Raw genomic sequence first — 14,237 nt, 5'->3', positions numbered from 1 at the left:
TTGAGGCAATGAAAAATGTTTTACACATTTCTGATAATACGAGTACCACCAAAAAGGGGTATTATGTTCGGTGAGGAAAAACTACCTGTAGTTTTCCTGAATCTGAGAAATTAAATGAGGTGTGTGATGATGCGTGGGTTTCCCCCGATAACAACTGATAATTTCTAAAATGTTATTGGCATTATATCCTTTCCCGCCAGAGGTTAAGGTGCGTTGGGAAACACCCCCTAGGGTGGATAAAGCGCTCACACGCTTGTAAGGGCTCTACCCTCGCCTGAGATGGCCGCCCTTAAGGATCCTGCTGATAGAAAGCAGGAGGGTATCCTAAAAGGTATTTACACACATACTGGTGTTATACTGCGACCAGCAATCGCCTCAGCCTGGATGTGCAGTGCTGGGTTGGCGTGGTCAGATTCCCTGACTGAAAATATTGATACCCTAGATAGGGACAGTATATTTTTGCCTATAGAGCATTTAAAAGATGCATTTCTATATATGCGTGATGCACAGCGGAATATTTGCCGACTGGCATCAAGTCTAAGTGCGTTGTCCATTTCTACCAGTAGAGGGTTATGGACACGTCAGTGGTCAGGTGATGCGTATTCCAAACGGCATTTGGAAGTATTGCTTTACTAAGGGGAGGAGTTATTTGGGGTCGGTCTTTCAGACCTGGTGGCCACGGCAACAGCTGGGAAATCCACGTTTGTACCCCAGGTCGCCTCTCAACATGAGAAGACGCCGTATTATCAGGCGCAGTCTTTTCGTGGACAAGCGGGCAAAAGGTTCCTCATTTCTGCCCCGTGACAGAGGGAGAGGAAAAAGGCTGCAGAAATCAGCCAGTTCCCAGGAACAGAAACCCTCTCCCGCCTCTGCCAAGCCCTCAGTATACGCTGGGGCTTTACAAGCAGAATCGGGCACGGTGGGGGGCCCGTCTCAATGAATTTCAGCGCGCAGTGGGCTCACTCGCAAGTAGACCCCTGGATCCTTCAGGTGATATCTCAGGGGTACAAATTAGAATTCGAGACGTCTCCCCCTCGCCGTTTCCTAAAGTCGGCTTTACCGATGTCTCCTTCTGACAGGGAGACAGTTTTGGAAGCCATTCACAAGCTGTATTCCCAGCAGGTGATAATCAAGATAACCCTCCTGCAACAGGGAACGGGGTATTATTCCACACTGTTGTGGTACCGAAGCCGGACGGCTCGGCGAGACCGATTCTAAATCTAAAATCTTTGAACACTTACATACGGAGGTTCAAATTCAAGATTGAGTCACTCAGAGCAGTGATTGCGAACCTGGAAGAAGGGGACTACATGATGTCTCGGGACATCAAGGATGCTTACCTTCATGTCAAATTTTACCCTTCTCACCAAGGGTACCTCAGGTTTATGGTACAGAACTGTCACTATCAGTTCAGACGCTGCCGTATGGATGGTCCACGGCACCCCGGGTCTTTACCAAGGTAATGGCCGAAATGATGATATTCCTTCGAAGGAAGGGAATTTTAATTATCCCTTACTTGGACAATTCCCTGATAAGGGTAAGATCCAGGGAACAGTTGGAGGTCGGTGTAGCACTATCTCAGGTAGTGTTGCGGCAGCACGATTGGATTCTCAATATTCCAAAATCGCAGCTGGTTCCGACGACGTGTCTTCTGTTCCTAGGGATGATCCTGGACACAGTCCAGAAAAAGGTGTTTCTCCCGGAGGAGAAAGCCAGGGAGTTATCAGAGCTAGTCAGGAACCTCCTAAAACCGAGCCAAGTCTCAGTGCATCAATGCACAAGGGTTCTGGGTAAAATGGTGGCTTCCTACGAAGCAATCCCATTCGGCAGATTCCACGCAAGAACTTTCCAGTGGGACCTGCTGGACAAATGGTCCGGGTCGCATCTTCAGATGCATCAGCGGATAACCCTGTCACCAAGGACAAGGGTGTCCCTCCTGTGGTGGTTGCAGAGTGCTCATCTTCTAGAGGGCCCCGCAGATTAGGCATTCAGGACTGGGTCCTGGTGACCACGGATGCCAGCCTGCGAGGCTGGGGAGCAGTCACACAGGGAAGGAATATCCAGGGCTTATGGTCAAGCCTGAAGACATCACTTCACATAAATATCCTGAAGCTAAGGGACATTTACAATGCTCTAAGCTTAGCAAGACCTCTGCTTCAAGGTCAGCCGGTGTTGATCCAGTCGGACAACATCACGGCAGTCACCCACGTAAACAGACAGGGTGGCACAAGAAGCAGGAGGGCAATGGCAGAAGCTGCAAGGATTCTTCGCTGGGCGGAAAATCATGTGATAGCACTGTCAGCAGTATTCATTCCGGGAGTGGACAACTGGGAAGCAGACTTCCTCAGCACGACCTCCACCCGGGAGAGTGGGGACTTCACCCAGAAGTCTTCCACATGATTAAAAACTCGACAGGTATTGCGCCAGGTCCAGGGACCCTCAGGCAATAAGCTGTAGACGCTCTGGTAACACCGTGGGTGTACCAGTCAGGGTATGTGTTCCCTCCTCTGCCTCTCATACCCAAGGTACTGAGATTGATAAGATGGAGAGGAGTAAGCACTATATTCGTGGTTCCGGATTGGCCAAGAAGGACTTGGTAACCGGAACTTCAAGAGATGCTCACGGAGGATCCGTGGCCTCTACCTCTAAGAAGGGACCTGCTCCAGCAAGGACCCTGTCTGTTCCAAGACTTACCGCGGCTGCGTTTGACGGCAGGGCGGTTGAACGCCGGATACTGAAGGAAAAAAGGCATTCCGGATGAAGTCATCCCTATCCTGTCCTATCCTAAGCCAGGAAGGATGTAACCGCAAAAACATTATCACCGCAATTGGCGAAAATATGTTGCGTGGTGCGAGGCCAGTAAGGCCCGACGGAGGAAATTCAACTGGGTCGATTCCTACATTTCCTGCAAACAGGAGTGTCTATGGGCCTGAAATTGGGGTCCATTAAGGTTCAAATTTCGGCCCTGTCAATTTTCTTCCAAAAAGAACTAGCTTCAGTCCCTGAAGTTCAGACGTTTGTAAAAGGGGTACTGCATATACAGCCTCCTTTTGTGCCTCCAGTGGCACTTTGGGATCTCAATGTAGTTTTGGGTTCCAAAAGTCACATTGGTTTGAACCACTTAAATCTGTGGAGTTAAAATATCTCACATGGAAAGTGGTCATGCTGTTGGCCCTGGCCTGGGCCAGGCGCGTGTCAGAATTGGCGGCTTTATCCTGAAAAAGCCCTTATCTGATTTTCCATTCGGACAGGGCGGAATTGAGGACTCGTCCTCAGTTTCTCCCTAAGGTGGTTTCAGCGTTTCACCTGAACCAACCTATTTGTGGTGCCTGCGGCTACTAGGGACTTGGAGGACTCCAAGTTGCTAGACGTTGTCAGGGCCCTGAAAATATATGTTTCCAGGACGGCTGGAGTCAGGAAATCTGACTCGCTGTTTATCCTGTATGCACCCAACAAGCTGGGTGCTCCTGCTTCTAAGCAGACTATTGCTCGTTGGATTTGTAGTACAATTCAGCTTGCACATTCTGTGGCAGGCCTGCCACAGCCAAAAATCTGTAAATGCCCACTCCACAAGGAAGGTGGGCTCATCTTGGGCGGCTGCCCGAGGGGTCTCGGCTTTACAACTTTGCCGAGCAGCTACTTGGTCAGGAGCAAATACGTTTGTAAAATTCTACAAAATTGATATCCTGCCTGAGGAGGACCTGGAGTTCTCTCATTCGGTGCTGCAGAGTCATCCGCACTCTCCCGCCCGTTTGGGAGCTTTGGTATAATCCCCATGGTCCTTACGGAGTCCCCAGCATCCACTTAGGACGTTAGAGAAAATAAGAATTTACTTACCGATAATTCTATTTCTCATAGTCCGTAGTGGATGCTGGGCGCCCATCCCAAGTGCGGATTGTCTGCAATACTTGTACATAGTTATTGTTACAAAAATCGGGTTATTATTGTTGTGAGCCATCTTTCAGAGGCTCCTCTGTTATCATGCTGTTAACTGGGTTCAGATCACAGGTTATACGGTGTGATTGGTGTGGCTGGTATGAGTCTTACCCGGGATTCAAAATCCTTCCTTTTTGTGTATGCTCGTCCGGGCACAGTATCCTAACTGAGGCTTGGAGGAGGGTCATGGGGGGAGGAGCCAGTGCACACCAGATAGTCCTAAAGCTTTCTTTAGATGTGCCCAGTCTCCTGCGGAGCCGCTATTCCCCATGGTCCTTACGGAGTCCCCAGCATCCACTACGGACTATGAGAAATAGAATTATCGGTAAGTAAATTCTTATTTTTATCATTGTATATAAAAAACAGAGAAAGCGTTTTGAAGTTGCACACAAGCATGATGCTAGTTTGGTAGTTAGCGAATATATCCCTCTCTTGTAGAGGTACCATAGTATGAAGTGTAGACCAGAGGTTCCCGAACTTTCTTGAATCATGGCACCATACAATATCAGGGTTTTTTTGTTTTTGTTTTTTTGACAGCACGCCTAGGCCCAAACTTTTTTTTATTGAGAAATTTAGCAAAAATTAGTACATGAAATAAATTGTGCTTATCTTTCTTCCTTTGGTTAAGGTGGACAGGGTTGCACTTTGTCCAAATATTTTAAGACTGGCAGCCACCAGCACTGGTTTTACCTATCATATTGACCATAAGTAATTTTATTTGGTCCTGAAGCACCAGCCCATATACAATAAATATCTATCTATCTCTGAAGTTGTTCAAATTTGAAACCTAGGAGTACCAGCCATCCTCATTCATGGTCCAGACATCTTTTGCTTCACTTCAGATGTGGATTCTTCATCACGAGTGAGCCAAGTTCTCCCCTCCCTTTCACACAATCCCAAAGTGAAACTAGAACAAATTAACCATGCCAGATTCAAACAGCAATTAACTTCCATTTTCAATCAAGCTTTTAATGAAAAGATCATAAAATAACAGTTTTTCATCACTGTACATTAAGACTGAAAGTTTCTCAAATGTTCAGATCACCAGAATCTTCTGTATTCTCTGTTTTTCTCTATATGACACTAGTGTGCGAGCTCCTCAGCAGAGTGCTCTGACCTGAATAGAAAGTCCATGAGGAGAACATCACAGCCCCAGGAGACAAGAGGTAGAACTGAGGGACAAGAAGGGTAGACGCAAACTCTTTTTCCAGTTCAGTACAGGACAGAGATTGCCCACCACTTAAGGACACCTCCTCCTCTAGGGATGGAAAGGGGCAGAAAGCAGAAGCACATTTTATAGGGGTGCTGCATACAGAATGACTAGATACTCCGTTTACGTAGTAGTGAAGTATCTTAGAATAAAGCAAAGAGTCTCTAGGATTTAACAGGTTAACAATCCCCAGATGCCCAACCTTTACACACGAATGTGTAATCTCCATGTTACTTAAGAGCAATTATATCTTTATTTAATTACTCGCAACAATTAGCTTCTTTTTTTTTTTTTTTTAAATCTGAAACGAGTGATTCACGATGTATAAACAAGGTAAGCTCTTACACAATAAAGGGTGCCTCCCTGGCAAGATTCCTAGAAGTCAGACAGGTGGAACCAGCTTTTTTCTTTCCAGGAATCACATACACAACACTAGTGCCCAGACAGTGATGATGCCTTTCCCCAAGTCAAATGCAGTATGTTTAGAATTACAATTTAAAAGGACCAGTGATTCCCCTTTGGACAGGAAAGCTACAGCCAACATTCACAACTGTGCTGCACAGACAAATATATCAGGTGGTGCTAAGAAATGAAGAATGTTACTAGTGCAGGGGGAAAGCATACTTTTCCCTATACAAAGCAGTTCCTGCCTTTGAGCCATCTGAAGGGTATACAATGGTGTCTCAAGGCAAAACAAATAGCTGGCACTTCATAGCACAGCAAATGAAGACCGAATGTGAAACATCAAGCTGACACTATATTGAGCTTTTACATAAGTTTGTGAGAGTTGGAGTATGACTTTTCGTATCAGATTAACAGGTATGAGGTTTAGAGGTCCTTTCACAACTATTAGCCATTTTAAATTAATGTAACTAAAGTAATCAACTAAAATGTTGGGGCACAGGAGCAGAAGATGCATCAGCACTACATTCATATCCAAGAGAAACCAGTGGTCAGTGCCACAAACTAGGACGCAATTGGGCTGGGCAATGTCAGCTGATTTTAACAAAAGCACAGAGCTCCATAAACCAAACCTGAAAGCAAAGGTTCTGATGCAATCTAACTATGGCATTTTTAAGTATTTTCTGGCCCATTAAAATAGAACTAAAAAGGTTTCACTCCAAAATAACCACTGTCTTACAATACTAACGAGAAAAGACATCTTTTTACAAAAATAGGCTATTGTTTTGCTAATCTGTATATTTGGCATAATATTTACATCTTCTGTATCAGTAAAACAACAACCTAAAGCAACACATAAACAAACCACTGTCATAAACATGAACAGCCAAAAATGTGATCTGCTGTCAACCAAGCAACAAGATCTAGACCAATCCATCAGACTATTACAATTGGGAGGAGGTATAATGTTGTCCAATAGCTTGTATTTAGGGACAAGTCTCTTCTTGGTCTCATCCCACCTCTTGTACCTGAAGGACTGAAGGAATTAGTACATTGTCAAAACAGAATAGGGAAGGAGAGAAAACATCTTGAATAAAAATATACATATATATTTATACCAAATGAAGCAAGTGACATTGTAACAATAAGAATAAAAAGAATTACAGAAGATATCCAGTATGAAACAGAAGAGCTACAGAAAGTCCTGCTTGGTGATTTATGGCTATTTGTTGAGTCTCTGAGGATATTTAGGTTTGTTTGCTTTTTGTTTTCTTTTTTTTTTGTTGAAATCCTTTAGTCTTTAAGCTATTATCCTGCCACAGGAACCTTACAGTGTTTGCAGGGCTATGGCAGTATAAGGATCTTAACCCTACGTGGCAGCCTCTCCTTAGCCCTTCCAGAAGGACGTCTAATAAACTGGAGAAGATTAGTAGAAAGACAGAATGGATGGGGAACCACCCTGCCTCTTTGCTGCTGCCAGTAGGGGGTGTGAAATAAATACATTCAGAACTGCACATACATAGTGAAATAAAACAAACACTGCAAAATTCTGCACCATTTTTGATTAGTTATTAAAGACCAGACAAAATTAATAGTGTATTACCCATAGGCAAAAAAAAAAAAAGTACACCATCTGATTTTAGCCACTATAGACCAATAAATTAATTTTCATTTGAAGGTTTTCTGTTTTGTTTTAGACAATGCCGATTTCATGGGTTTTAAACCAGTTAACTAGAGTCTTAAAAATGGAGTATTCAGTTTTAGTGGCAACCAAGGGAAGCCTATATGCCCCTAGGTGGGAAAACTTGTTCATAGCAAAAAGAACAGAGACAAGGCATGCTGTTTCCCAAGACTTTTAACATCACAAGTAGGTACCATGAATAGCAAAATGCTTTAACACTGCCGATTAAATAAAGAAACTCATGATATGTTTATGCAGGCATTATTCAATACAATGCGCTCTTTTGGGCGTTCCAAATTCGGCTTTTTCAGACAGTAAAAACTTGGCAGTCTGTACATTGGTCATTCCAACATAGTCATTTACACAGCCCATAATCAGAGTATCCCGCACCCTAAAAGGGAATGTAAACCCCACCACCACCACGGTAGCAGTAACATTTTTTCACACTATTAAGAATATTAAACCTATATACGTTTTAATAGTCTACAAATAAGACTTTGTCATGTAATACTTATAAACCAGGATTCCCAAACATGAAAGCAATCAGGCCACTGAAAACCCATGGAAAATGTGGAATTAATTTTGACTGGTCTATTGCTGAGGTCTGAAACTGTAAAGATTTATGTAAACAATGAGATAAATATAAATAGTCCATTTCTTGGGTTTTTTTTTTGTTTTTCTCCTTTTTTTTTTTCTGAGCCCAGTTGGTTTCTTCAAAATGTGCTTTGGTTTAAAAAATAGTTTATGGATTTGGGTACAAGCTATTTTTTGTGTTTTCTTTTTCCGGTATTATAATACATCCTTGTTTATTTATGGTTTACACATCTTAAAAATGGTTTCCTGTTACTCCGACAAAAAAAAAAAAAAAAAAAAATAGTAATCATTCAGGAATTAAACAAGCATTTTCCCACTGCTTGCCATTTACATTGTGAAATTGCTGCATTTTTTATTTTACCATTTACAGCATAATTTTCATATGCAGAATATAACTCCCTCTACCTCCCACCCCTCCACCCAGGTCCCAAAACTCTTAAAATTTGCTTTAATATGAAACTAGTGTTTTGCTCTTATCATAAAATACAGAAAAATGTTTGATACAATACTATGTCATAGAAATGTGGCTGATAGTTTGGTGCCCGGAGGTAGCCAGTCCCTGAAGTTTCGGAAATATTGTTATTATTAATGTTGTCACAGTTTGGAAATGCATTTTCCTTTTTAACTCATTCTTTAGAACACAAACTTACACAGCTAGCTTAGAAAAAAAAAAAAAAAAATTTGTACAATGCTCAACTATACACAGACTTTGTGTCGATAAGTGCTGAGAAAAAAAAAAATATACACGAAAAAAAAAAATTACTTGTAAAAAGCTAAATATTCTGAGCCAAGATTTTTCAGATACACACGAGTGAAGGTGCAGTCTGAATTGTCGTTTGCTTTAAGGGGTTGTAATGAGAAACTGATCATGATGAAATCACTGTAAGCAATAATTGCAGTACCAATTTTTGGTATGGACAGATCATAAAAAGTCTAAACGATCACCCAAACATTGCTAGTACAGTTCTATTTTTAACACTACTGTTTCGAAAAAAAAAACTGAAAGACTGTATTGTACAACTGTCTTATGAGCAAACTGTTAGTTGTTAAATCATGAGGTCATTGCAGGAAGTTACAGGAGGGATATCAATTATGAGATTTAAAGGAACTTTTTTTTTTCTTGTTGGTCAGGGGTTACTTGGAGGATATAGACTTGGAATCCATTTATATCCATAATTAGTTAATGACCCCCTTCCGGGGCAATAAACACTAATATGATTTTAGTAAATTACAACAAATGCCATGTACATCCCCCTCCTTCCCCCAGAAAACCCCCAACATTTACTCTTTTTTAATAAGGCTGTAAATGCAATATATATCTGTCTTCTACAGCGCCACATCTCCCCATAAATCTATACTAGAATGTGTGTGTCAAGGTCTATATACACACACACACTATAAAAAGTTCAGTCCCATTATCAATAGCCAATGATTGTTCCAATACAGGTCAATGGGCTTCCTTTTTTTCGCTCTTTTCTGCTCTTTCGTTATTGCTTTTTCAACAAATTTGACAGCTGCTGCCGCCCGACACAATACATAGTCTATATGGCACATGCATTCTGTTGTGCAGAACAGTCTAGCATTGCCCTCATCTGTGTGTCCAAGAAACTACAACCATATTAAAGACTGTATCAGAACTGTATATATAATTTGCTGGTTGCACATTTCACACACTGTTACAAAATATGGGGACAATTCAATTAGCATCGCCAGGATGTAGCTCCCGGGTTAAGTGCCCGGGGCTATTCAATTGCAGCATTGTGCCCCTAACTAAACCCGGGAAGTGCACTTTACCACCACAACTAATGCCCAGGGCATAGTTGCGGTAAACTGCATCTCCCAGGTTAAGTATCAGCCGAGATGCTGTTATCGCACGAGGTAAGCACAAGTTAGCACAGATTTCTGCTTGCACTCTGAGGAGGGTGCCGGCAGAAATCTGCTAGTTGCTGGCTTACCATGGGAGCAATTGGATCACTCTGGGCACTTAAGATATAAGGGATACTCAGATTATGTAGATCAAATGATTGGCGACCCAAAAGGTATTCTGTCTCAGATCTTAGAAAATGACTGTATACAAAGCCTCTGCTACAGAACAAGCAATCGCCCCTAATGCAGCTCAGAAAACAAAAGGAAGATAGGAGTAAGAGTTCCATATTGCTTCCATTGTAAGAGCACTCAATTTGACCTTTTTAGCAGATATGAGGGCAGTTTTCTATTTAGAATTTTCTTATTACACCATTACATGTTTGGCTTTGGTTAAGCAACAGGACTGAACAATAAGAGAAAAAAAAAAAAAAAAAATCTCCCACCAAATTAACATCAGAAGGAAGATATTTGTTTGCAGCTGAATCAGATTCATTTCTTTAGTTTTAGATTTTTGGTCTTAAAAGACAAATGTAAACTTGGATTCTGCAATTACCATGAGGGTAAGGCTATGCGCTTCGTTGTTTGGGAAGTCCTAGATTCTGATTTGCTTCAAACAGCAGCTAAGATAATTTGTACGGATACTGGGAGACTATGTAACACTTTGGTTAATTAAAGGATTTATTTGGTTAATTAATTAAATTAAAGGATTCCATTTTTTTCCCTCCAAGAATATTTCCCGTGGATTGGAAAATTTCCATCCTGATAGAAACAGCATGGGTTGGTAGACGTTCATACTAATGATGTGGCCTATACTGCACCAGATCCAGCTGTAGTGCACATTAAAGTAAGAGTTGGGGAAAGTGGGCATTCAGAATAAACAGCCCCTAATAATGCAGTAGACAAAATAACTCTGCATGACCCCGTTATATAGAGGGGAAACTGAACCAGAGATTCAGAGGTGAATATAGTTATACTCCTGCACAGCTCCACTGTGAATAGCACTATTCATTTCCATATTACAGACTACTTGTCAATAAAAGCATTATCGACCATGTGCCATTTGCAACTCCGTCACTAGAGAAGATGCCCTGCAATCCATAGCTGAGCAGTCACAGTAGACGGAGAGGAGTTGGTTGTGTGTTGAAGAAAGGGGTTGGTAATTATTTTGGTTTACTTCAGAAAAGATTTCTTTGGGTTCTGTTAATTTTTTGGGATCAGAATTTGTAACCATAACGTAGAGGAAAGGGTGGCAAATTCCTGACAGTCTTATGTTTTTAATGTTTCTCATTTAATTTAAATGTTCTAACTTTACACATTTACTTACATCAAAGAAAAAAAAAACTATGCAAAAGCTTCTTACTTATCAAGAGTTCAAGAGGTAGCAAAAGTGACCAGTTCATCACATCCTTCCATCTCACATGCCACAACATACACAGCCAAAACAGGCTGACACATAGATACACACACACACACACACACACACAGGAGTACCGAGTCGGTGACAAGTCACCATGAACAGCAATATGGTTAGAATCCTCTTCTCTTACAGATAGGCTAGAGCTAGAAGCCAGTCTGTCATCAAAGTAGATTTTCTTATCCTATTTTTTTGAGGTGTTGGAGATACTGATAACCTCCTACCGTCCTAACACTTTTTGAGTCATGTAAGCAGGACATTGTGCACTGTAACAAAGCACTGGGAGCCCTCAGAAGAAGAGAATGAGTTACCATGCTCATCTTTACACGGAAAGCTCAATAATGTGAAATTGAGTAGTGAAAGCAAGAATCCTAACCCACCACCCCAAATATTAATCTTAAACTTCCAGTTCAAAAATTCACAGATTCAAAATGTAATTCAAATAAGTCTCCCACAGCCCAGTACTGAGACACGTACCTATTATGGATAGGAAACACAAAAAGAAAAGAGGAAGGCAGAAAAAAAGAAAAAGGAGAGAGAGAGAGAGAGAGACGACCTCCCTCCCACTGGCTCACTTGGGTGCAACTGTTGGGCAAAAGTTAGTTTCCAGTCTGTGGAGAAAAGGGCCTTCAGAAGGAAGTAAGATACCAAGAAGGAACATGCAAAGAATTCACAGCCATTGGTTACCAAGTGCCCCTGAAAAGTGCCAGCCCACCTTCAGCCATCTATTCATTGGTGTAAATTAGGGACAACTTGGCATGATGCTATTCAGATGCCCACAGTGGTAACCAGGAGAGGGAGATGTGAGGTTTTCTTGGTTTTCATTCATGGATACAACTAGGAGGCCAGCACCTCTTAAGGCTGGACAGATGTAGAAAGGTGTGGACACAGCAGGGTGTCTAACATTCTTTCAGCGACCCTACACCAAGAAGCCCCCTATCCAAACACACCTGCAAACCCAAATGTAAGCATGACTGTATGTACCAGGGTGCCTCCTCGCACAATAAAACATGGTAATTTCACCAGCTTTATGCCAGAACATTACAGCCAATTCTTAGCAAGAGGGCCCTTGAAGTCTTTGTGTAGGTCCTGAAGACAAAGGTGAAGAATGATGGGGATCTAATTTACTCTTCATTTAGAGAAGTGGAGGTGACACATAATAGGCTTCCACTGTACCATAACTTGAAATGTTGTTGCAGTTTGTTACACGTTAAAGCTCAGGGGAGGCTTTACGTCCCCTTTCTACCATCTTTGATGCAACATAACTGGAAAACAGGTACCCTTAAAGCAGCAAGCCATCAGGAAGGTAAATTGGTTTGTGTGTGTTTGTGTGCACGAGAAGCACATTCTTAGGGTGTCACAAGAGTCTTTGGTTTAGGATGGGGAGGTGTGCATACGCAGGTGACTTATCAGATTGCGCTGCTGGGTGAATTTACCACCGCAGAGCTGACATTCATAGGGCTTTTCCCCTGAGTGGACACGCATGTGCTCGGTCAGTCGATATTGCCTAGTAAAGCGCATCCCACATTCTTCACAAGCAAAGGGTTTGAGGCCCAAGTGGCTCCTCATATGGCGGGTCATGGTTCCTCGTTGTGTGAACATCTTGCCACAGATGTTACATGGGAAGGGACGGGTCAGCCAATGCGTTTTCTCATGCTGTCGTAGGGTGGCTGGGTCTTTGTAGCTCCTCTCACACACAGAGCACTTGAATGGCCGAGATTCATTAGGAAAGGTTGTATTGGGAGTGGACAGATCCTCTGCTTCTTCCTTACAGTAGGAATCCTCCTCTTTGATATATAGCTCCTCTTCAGTGTGCGTTTCCACATGGGCATTTAGTTGCTCAGAATTAGGAAATCCCTTTCCACAGGGGATACAGACATACAGGTTGTCACCAAATGGCACAGTCTCAAATCCATCTTGTCTGTAAACATAGTTGGCACTAGGATGCTCACTCTCATTCTCACTATGTCCACTCTCCTCACTGTTATCTTTGCCATTTTCTACCTCCTCCTTACACTGGAAACTCTGCTCAGACGTATAGCCTCCAATAGAATTTCTTTCCATTGACATAGGCCCCACAATAACTCCATTGGGCATAGGTTCTCCTTCCTTTGGAGACGTTTCCCCCTCTTTCCTATCCCACTCTTTTTTACGGGAGTTGTGGCGGTGGTTTTTCTTTGGCCCGGATTCAGAGTGGTTCTCCTCTACTTCCATTGGTTCGCCGTCTCTTTTTTGGAGGGAGGATTCTTCATATGAGGCACTATTGGCTACAGATGCTGAGACAGCTTTTGGACTGCCTGCATGACCGTCTGCTTGTATATTCTCTTCTTGTGCAGGTAGGGACGGGCTTTTCTTAGAAAGGTCAAGACCTAGCTCATGATCACTCCCATTAATGCTGTTATTGAGGCTGCTATTGCTCCCTGTACCTCGACTTAAAGGGTGGCTATTTTCCTGCTTGGGGTTGCTAATAAACATCTCTTCTTCTTGCCCTGCAGCTTTGGATAACTCATTTGAGTTGGGACCCTTGTTGCCATCCAAGGACCCAGAAAATCGCATGTGAGCAAGTGGGGGATTGGATAGCCTGTGACTTCTTCCAACTCGGCCTATGCTGGGTATTCCAAGCTTTCCAACAAATGGCTTCCCAGCACGCTTCAACTTCTTCCGACAAAGAGTCGCCAAGTCATGGAGCTGGAGGTAGCTTGCTGCAGTGAGAAGGGCGCTGAAGTTCTGCTCTCCTGGCTGGTCGGATGTCAAAAGTTTACCGGTGTAGATAAAGTCCAGAATCTGGCGGAAAACAGCTGGATTTACCATATCCGTATCAAGATTGATCAAGTTGTCATGAAGAACAAGAGACTTAAAGTACATGCTGCTGGCGGCAAGGATGTTCTTGTGAGCTCGGAACAGGGCATTTTCCACCACAATGATAACATCACATAAGAAACCTTTGGCTCGTTGCTGATTCAGCTGAAGCAGCAGTTGTTTGGCATGGTTTGGCAGATCCATTTCCCCCTTCTCATTCAATGTGCTCTTCCTGAGGGAAATAAAAAACATAAATTAGCAAAAGATACATGCTGCATACCACGTTTAATACCAATATTGTCTAAATCCATTAAAAGGCCATAGTTAATAATGAG

General features: G+C 42.6%; 1 protein-coding gene across 3 annotated transcripts in view; it reads right to left on the bottom strand.

Annotated features, from left to right (window-relative positions):
- The window catches only part of HIC2 (HIC ZBTB transcriptional repressor 2), a 208,277-nt gene that overhangs the window by 150,274 nt on the left and 43,766 nt on the right, over positions 1-14,237 (bottom strand). For 2 of the 3 annotated variants that reach the window (XM_063964793.1, XM_063964794.1), the window contains exon 2: positions 4,885-14,134. The exons of the other annotated variant lie outside the window; for it this stretch is intronic. In XM_063964793.1, the coding sequence (XP_063820863.1) occupies positions 12,478-14,134 (1,657 nt within the window). In that variant the 3' untranslated portion in view covers positions 4,885-12,477. Of the gene's footprint in view, positions 1-4,884; positions 14,135-14,237 lie in introns of those variants that run through there. 3 annotated transcript variants of the gene reach the window in all.

Source organism: Pseudophryne corroboree, chromosome 1 (genome assembly GCF_028390025.1).
Source record: "Pseudophryne corroboree isolate aPseCor3 chromosome 1, aPseCor3.hap2, whole genome shotgun sequence".
NCBI classification, from domain to species: domain Eukaryota; kingdom Metazoa; phylum Chordata; class Amphibia; order Anura; family Myobatrachidae; genus Pseudophryne; species Pseudophryne corroboree.
Note: the sequence above shows the minus strand (reverse complement) of the source record. Positions and strands in the feature narration are given on the sequence as shown.